General features: G+C 57.5%; 1 protein-coding gene across 2 annotated transcripts; it reads left to right on the top strand.

The window, feature by feature from the left end:
- The first annotated feature begins 2,559 nt into the window (after nt 1-2,559).
- On the top strand, nt 2,560-7,279 carry UNCX (UNC homeobox). Of its 2 annotated transcripts, XM_054843091.1 has the most exons (4): nt 2,752-2,891; nt 3,766-3,866; nt 3,994-4,169; nt 5,878-7,279. In XM_054843091.1, the coding sequence occupies exons 2-4, from the start codon at nt 3,800-3,802 to the stop codon at nt 6,916-6,918; spliced, it is 1,284 nt and encodes a 427-aa protein (XP_054699066.1). In that variant the 5' UTR covers nt 2,752-2,891; nt 3,766-3,799; the 3' UTR covers nt 6,919-7,279. The 2 variants fall into 2 exon arrangements, with proteins under 2 accessions (XP_054699065.1, XP_054699066.1); XM_054843090.1 differs by lacking the exon at nt 3,766-3,866 and having other exon boundaries at nt 2,560-2,891.
- Nucleotides 7,280-7,500: the final 221 nt, after the last annotated feature.

The raw sequence follows: 7,500 nt of genomic DNA, 5'->3' as shown, positions 1-7,500 counted from the left end.
GAGCCATCAAAAGCCTCCCCCCCCCCCATGAAAGCTCCTCTCAAACACTTTAAGAGAGATTTTTAGAAGCTCGACAAGGATCCTAGAAACATTAAAACAGAAGTCGATTTTAAATGTGCACATTGAAATGCACAGAGCCGCTTACTACGTGGACTTGCACTTGAGGTCAAGTGACGGACGGATTGTATGCTTCTCCATAATAATATTAATTAAACAATTTGCATGCTAATAAGGTAACAATTATCAGGGCTTCTGTTGAAAGATTCAGGTTATTACAACACGCCAATCTGGAGGCCAGGGGTCAGGGAGTGAGAGGCGAGAGAAATTTCAACTCAAATTAACATTCTGTCAGCTCCAGAAAATGGGATAAATAAAGTCGAATTAATTCATTATAATAAAGAGAGAGAGAGAGAGAAAAGTCCCCCCTCTCTTATTCTGGGCTGGATTGATTACCATTCTGTATTCAGAAACACGTCCCCCTCGCATTCCTCTCCTGAAATCCGACAGAAAATGAGGCATTTATTGCTACAGGCAAAATTTGGTCCAGTGGACACAGTTTACATTTAGTATTTATAGAGAAAGAAATTAAATTATGGTGAAAAGTGAAGCCCTTGACCCCAGAATTAATACCAACCCCATCATTTTCTTATTTCTGTTAGGGCTGCGTAGTCCAAATTCAAGCTACCTTTTAGCTCTAAGCAGAGGCAGGGAGACCATAATTAAACTAATCTATAGGGGGAGGGAGGGAACAGCAATAATACAGCAGTATATTGTATGGCATTCAATTAGGTGAATAAATACAGCTCCGGACAGACAACATAGATTAGAGACTCGGCTTCCTTTTTATTTCAATTTTAGCTTCCCCCTCTCTCACACCCACACAAACCAGCGCTAGGAAATGTATCATCTTGACTGGATATTTTATAACTGGAAAATCTGTTTGTATGTTTTCCAGAGATAAAGTGTCTCTCCCTCTTTCCCCTTCCCCTCTCTCTCCTTTTCCCTTCCTATTTATTATTTTTTCCCCTTTCTTTCCCCACCCTGCCCACCACCCCCCTCCCACTCGAAGGATTTAATTCCGCACGAACCTCCCAGGAAGATTTAAAGAGTTTCCCCTGTTTGATTTTCCAGCCCGGCTCTTTCTCTCCCTCTCCTCTTTGTTAAACGCAACCGCTGCTTCTCCCTGCGCTCCTCTTCCCTTCCCACCTTCCCGGTGGCCGGGCCCGGCCGGGGGGAGCCCTCCCGGGGGCGCCAGGCTGGGTCCCCCCCGGCCCAGGGGACCGAGAGCTGCGGCCCCGGCGGGCTCGGGATGGAATGGGGGCGGAAAGCGTCCCCCCCGCTCTCCCCCTCCTAGGAGCTTGGAAAGTGTTTCTCTAAGCAGGCTCTACGGGAGAGGGCACAAAACTGGGGGTCCCCAGCCCCACGCTTTGCCGGAGGACGGTCCCTTTAATTATTAACGGGGGAAAATATTTGGGTGAAAACTTCTATGGGGACGTAATTTAATTAGGACAAATTTGGCGGCTGTTTGGAAGCTGTTAATGACTGGCGGGGCGAAGTGCGGGGTGTGTGATGGGCTGCTTTTCCTGCCGGGGCGGGTGGGGTGGTAAGAGGGGAGGGATGGGAACTTTATTTGGGTTTGATTCCCCCCCCCCCCCCTTTAGCGAAGAGAAGCTGCTCCTGGTTGTGGCTGCGCTCACAATTCAAGGGTTGTGGTTGCTGCTGGGGAGGGGGGTGTCCGTGGCCGAATCGATAGGAGATTGCATTAATTATGATTTCGATTGATATGCTCAAATCTCCTTCTAAACGCTGCAAACGGCTCTTCCCTTTCTTTCTTTTTTTTTCCCCCCATTTTTTCCCTCTGCCCCCCTCCCCTCTCCCCTGTTATAGAGCCGGAGAGGAGATGAAAAGGCTTGTAGTTTTAAATTCAATGTGACAGCTCTGGAAAGAGCGGATGATGAATCTCCTATTATTGGATCAGTCTATTTGCCGCTCAATGTCTCTCTGTAATTGGAGCAACATCACTTTAAAGGTTCAGAGAGTAGAGCATTTCTGGTGAAAAATCCCCACAACACGCTGGTGAATGTTTTAAAGGGAAATCTATTAGTGATTTGGAGAGGGGAGGGGACAAGGGGGAAGAGGGTGGGTAGGAGGGATGGGGGGGGCTCTGTGTGTGTGTAACTCCGGCTGTTTAGTATTTAACCGGGTACCAGGCAGATCCGTGAGTTCCCCTCCGGCCCCCCCCCCGCCCCGCACCCTCCCCTGCCCGCCCGGCCCCCGCCGCCCTCCTCGGGCTGGAGTTCGTATCAAAGCCCCCCTTGTCTTGTTGTGACAGCTCTGATATTGTTTATTGAGGCTGGATGTCAGGTATAATTAGCAATCGATATGGAAAACGTTTGCTCCCCACACTGGCACGTCTCTGACGTCAGGACCGATTAACGTTTCTTATTGGTCCCAAATTCCCCCAGCCTGAGCTAATTATTGGGAGCCTGATGTTGATAAAGTTAAAGCGCCCGGGCGCCCTGCAGCATGAGCCCCTCGCCGCGCCGCCTCCTCCTCCTCCGGCAGCAGCACCCCCGGCCCCAGCCGCCCCACCGCCAGCGCCCCCAGCCCCGCCGGCACCCCCCGCGCTAGAGCCGCCCCCATGATGGACAGCCGCATCCTGGAGCATCCCCATGCCCAGTTCGGGGGTATGGTGGGTTTCCCTTACCCGCTCGGTCACCACCACGTCTACGAGCTGGCCGGGCACCAGCTGCAGTCGGCGGCCGCCTCCGTCCCCTTTTCCATCGATGGATTACTGAGCGGCTCCTGCGCCGCCTCCGTGGTCAACCCGGCGCCGCTCATCCCCTCCGGCTGCGGGGTGAGCGGGGACAGCCAGCCCTTCAAGCTCGCAGGTAGGAGCGGCCCCGTGTCCCCGTCGTCCCCCCCCGCCCTGCCCCGACCGCTGCTCTCCCTCCGGAGCGTGTCAGCGCGGAGGAAGAAAAGCACCGCGGCCCACCCCCCTGCATCCCCAGCTGCGGATATTGGGGTGCCTGGAGAGGGGGGGGCGGCTGTTCTGGACCCCCCGGGGGGGAGGGTGGGCAGGATGGGGCGGGGGGGGGACGACCCGGGCAGAGCGCCGGAAGCATCCCCCCTTCCCACCGGCGCGGGGCCACGCGTGTGCCCTGAACAATAGCGGGCCCGGCCCGGTGCCTTCCCCAAAGTTCATCTCTGGGGTGGGGGCTCGGATCAAACCATTAAAGAAAATAAATAACGGGAATCACTGGAGTTCAGGGGATGAAGAGCGGTAATTATTTTTTTTATGATTTAACGGAAGGGAAGCGCTCTCCTTTCCTCCCCACCGGCCTGTGGCACTGCTATTGTTCAGCTATTAAAACACTCCGTCGCCCCAACATCCTTTTTATCAATCTTGGAACAACCCCCCTCTGCACCTGAACTAAAGAAAAAATATTATTATTAATTTCCACACCTGGGGGAAAACGTTAGGAGAGGTGCAGCTAGGGCTGTAAATCCCCAACCTGAAGGTGTATGTACTCGGAGAGGCTGCGAGCACCCCAGACCCACGCCCGCCCGTGATCGGGGGTCTGTGGGAGGCCCGGGGGCCGCCCTGCCCTCGGGGCCCCGCGTGGGACCGGGCCGTGAGCTGCGGTCACGCAGGTGCTCCGGGGGGTCTGTGGGAGGGAAAGAGGGGGGGGCTTTAATTTTTTTTTTAATGAAACCTTTGGTGGCTGGAGCAAATATTGGAACTTCTCTCTCTCTCTCTGCCAGCTGAGTGCCTGTGGAGAGCTTCCTTCAGGAATAAATGTTCTGTAAAGTACATTTTCGGAGGAGGCGAGGGCAGATCGGGTTCCTCCCCATTTTTAGCGCAGGTGTGTGTATAATCCCGCTCTTTTACCAACGCTGCCGAGCACAAAAGTTAAAAGGCTCCTGTGAATGGCAGGGAGGGGGGGAGAAGGCCTGTCTTCCTGGGAGCTGAGGGTATTTCTGCTTTTTCAGACTCGGGTGACCCGGACAAAGAAAGTCCTGGCTGTAAAAGAAGACGAACCCGCACCAATTTTACTGGCTGGCAGCTCGAGGAGCTGGAAAAGGCGTTTAATGAGAGTCATTACCCGGACGTGTTCATGCGAGAGGCTCTGGCTCTCAGGCTGGACTTGGTGGAGTCCAGAGTGCAGGTAAAAACCGTGTGTCTCTTCCCCCCCCCCCCCCCCCCCCCCCCCCCCCATCCTGCCCTGTCTCCTCCCTGCGCCGAGTGGTCCCCGGGGAGGCCCCGCAGGATCCGCATCCCCGCTCCGGGACGGGCCCTGCGCAACCGGGCCCGCAGCCCCACTCCTCCCGGTCCTCTCCTTTTGTTTACCTGCCTTGGTCCTTGCTGGTTTATTTCCTTATTATTCTCTATTAAAAAAAATAATCTTTCAAACAAGCCCCGAAGAGAGGCATCCCAGCCTGGCTTCCCTAAATCTTCTTTTAATATATTTTTCCACTGTAAACATTTTTCTTAAATGAGCCAAGGGCGAAAAATTAGCATGCAAATATGAGGCTTAATCACGGGCCAGGGTACGCTGGAGAATGGTAATAAAGCTCGTAGGTGCATCGAGAGCGTGTGGAACTTGTAAAACTTAATTTTAACGAACTGCTCAGGCCCTCGGTCGTACGGGATGGGGGACCATCTATTTCCTTTAATTGATCTTGGGGAAAAAAATAAAATGGGATTTGAGTCGGGGGATGCGGGCGCGATGCGGGCTGGCCGTTGGATCTCCAGACGCTGTTTTATGCCGCGGTGGCTGCGAGCGGGCGGCGAGGCCGAAGCCGGTGGCTCTGCTCCGTGTCCTGCCGGGCTGCTCCGGCCGGGAGCCCGGGGCCGTGCGGGGCGGATCGGCTCGGTGCGATGGGGCTGGGCAGCTTCGGTGGGCTGCGTGTGCGGGGAATGCGTCCTTAAACCCCTCTCGGGCGGCGGGGCTGGTCTCCCCGGTATGAGCTGATGCCGTTTGCCGAGGTTCCTCCATTAGCTTTGTCTCACGGTGTCTTTCCTCGCCGGTTATGAGAGCATTCTCTGCACCGTGCCCGTGGGCTCGGGAGCCTGCAAGGCTCTCCCGTGGGCGGCTGGAGCCTGGACGGACGGAAGGAGCCGGGATATGGTCCCTGAAATCCCCGCGGTGCTGGGGTCGTGTTCCCCCACCAAACGCAGCCGCTGGCTCCTGCGGGAACCGGCGCTGCCGGCAGCCCCGAGGGGACGCGTGTGCCCCGCGGGCTGCGTGGCCGGGGAACTGCCGGAGCAGAAAGGATTAAATTGAAATTTGTTTTCCTTCCCATAATCTGTAACAAACTCAACGAAACCCCATTTTTGGGCTGATCCAACCCCTCTGTTCCGGCGCCCGGGACGGGCAGGAGGCCCAGACCCCGCTCTGCCCGGGTCAGGCGATGCCCTCTCTCTGCCGCCCGACCTTCGGCCCGCTCATTGTGCTCTGCTTTATTGCATTTTGTGTGCTGCCGCGGAGGGATCAGGCCTGGCTCCGCAGGCCAGGGCTCCGGCTGGTGCTTCTGCACCCCTCGGCCGCGGGGAAGAGCCGGGGGGGCTGTGTTACCCCTCCCCGCTGCGCCGGTGCGGGCAGGGTGCAGCGTGTGTGTGCGTGAGTGTGCACCCCTCCTTGCTTTTTTTTTTCCTTTTTTCCTTCTACCCTGTTAAAGAAGTGTGGACATGTCTTCCTGTCCCCTCCCTTGCTCTCCGTCTCGCAGACGCCAGGTCCCGTGGATGGGGGCTGCCGGCACCTCGAAGGGTGGACGGGGGGAGGCCCGAGCTGCGCTTCTCCCTCCCCCCTGCCCTGGCCACCGCGGGGGGCCGGTGCGCTGGGTGTTAATTGCTTCTCGTTGTTCGGTGTGTAGGTCTGGTTCCAAAACCGCCGGGCCAAATGGAGAAAGAAAGAGAACACGAAGAAGGGTCCGGGGCGGCCGGCTCACAACTCCCACCCCACGACGTGCAGCGGGGAGCCCATGGACCCCGAGGAGATCGCCCGCAAGGAGCTGGAGAAGATGGAGAAGAAGAAGCGCAAGCACGAGAAGAAGCTCCTCAAAAGCCAAAGCCGCCACCTGCACTCGCCCAGCGGCCTCTCCCTGCACAGCACGCCCAGCTCAGACAGCGACAGCGGCGGCGGGGGGGGCCTCTCGCCCGCCCCGCCCGAGGCCAAGCCCCGCGGGCAGCCCCCGCCACACCACCCGCCGCCCCCCGCCGCCGCCGCCCCCTCCGAGCCGCCCCCCGGCACCTGCGACCAGACGGCAGAGCCCTTCTACCCCAGCCAAAGAAGCGGGAGCGGGCGGCTCCAGCGCCCGCCCGACAAGGACTGCGCGGCCGCCCCGTCGGGGGACGGCAGCGGGGGCGCGGGGGGGCCCCGCGGCGCCGGCAGCTTCCACAAGCTCAACCCCTTCAGCGTGGAGAGTCTCCTCTCCGACTCGCCCCCCCGTCGCAAAGCCGCCCCGGACTTCCCCAGCCTCCCCCCCTGCGCCCCCCGCACCCTCATCGGCAAAGGACACTTCTTGCTCTACCCCATCACCCAGCCCCTGGGCTTCCTCGTCCCGCAGACCGCCCTCAAGGCCAGCCCGGGCCCCGAGGCCGGTCAGCCCCCCCGGGACTCCCCGCTGCCCGCCGCCAACCCCGGCCCGCCCGGCTGCAGCGCGGAGCCGGCGCCCGCTGGTGCCCAACCCGGCTCCGGCTCCACGGACTCGGCTGCGGCAGGGTCGGTGCCCCCTCCTCCGGCCGGCGCTTCGCCCCGCTCCGCGGCCTCGCACGGTGACCCGGCGGCGGCCGCCCCCGCGGAGGGCGGCAGCTTCCCCCGGCCCAAATCGCCGGTCCGGGCGCGGGACGCCAGCACAGCCAGGGACAGATCGGACTGCGGCCCCGCCGACGGCGAGGAGGTGGACATGGACTGACCGGGAGCAAAAAATAATAATAATAATAATAATTAAAAAAAGATCAAAAAAAAGCAGAAATAAAAACACCAGAGAACGACACCGACACCCCTCACGCCCGTCACCCGTAAGAAACGGGGGGAAGCGCTATCCCGCTCACCCCACGCACACCGTTCCCGCAGCCCGCGGGAGGCAGTGGCACAGCCGAGAGAGCGGCTCTTCCTTTCCTTAGAGTTTATCACAGGTCTATTCAGGTGATCAGTTAGAGCTTTTTGGGTTTTATATTTAAAAGAAAAAAAAAGAAAACGGGGTAAAAACAAAAAAAAATTGTTTGTTAAGGCTTAGCAGCAGCTGGACTTTGTGGTGTGATAAACTGTACCGCGACAACAACGGAACTCCTCAAAACCCTTGTAAAATGCAAAAATGTCTAAGAATATTTATATATGTAAAATTTTTGATAAATAAAGGTTCTAAAACTCCCTGCCGCCTGGTCTGGCTGTGTGACTCTTCCCTCTCTTTTTTTATTTTTTCCTTTTTTTTTTTTTTTAAAGCCCTCTTTGTGTGTGTGCGTGTGTGTGTTTATTGCTTAACAAATTTATTCAT

The sequence above is a fragment of the Grus americana genome, chromosome 15, assembly GCF_028858705.1.
Source record: "Grus americana isolate bGruAme1 chromosome 15, bGruAme1.mat, whole genome shotgun sequence".
Lineage (NCBI taxonomy): Eukaryota > Metazoa > Chordata > Aves > Gruiformes > Gruidae > Grus > Grus americana.
Note: the sequence above shows the minus strand (reverse complement) of the source record. Positions and strands in the feature narration are given on the sequence as shown.

What these genes read in the sequence shown, in the direction of transcription:
- UNCX (XM_054843090.1), top strand. Translation starts at nt 2,642, where the DNA reads ATGATGGACAGCCGCATCCTGGAGCATCCCCATGCCCAGTTCGGGGGT. An exon ending in CCAGCCCTTCAAGCTCGCAG is followed by an intron (nt 2,892 to 3,993) that starts GTAGGAGCGGCC and finishes CTGCTTTTTCAG; the next exon opens with ACTCGGGTGACCCGGACAAA. An exon ending in TGGTGGAGTCCAGAGTGCAG is followed by an intron (nt 4,170 to 5,877) that starts GTAAAAACCGTG and finishes TTCGGTGTGTAG; the next exon opens with GTCTGGTTCCAAAACCGCCG.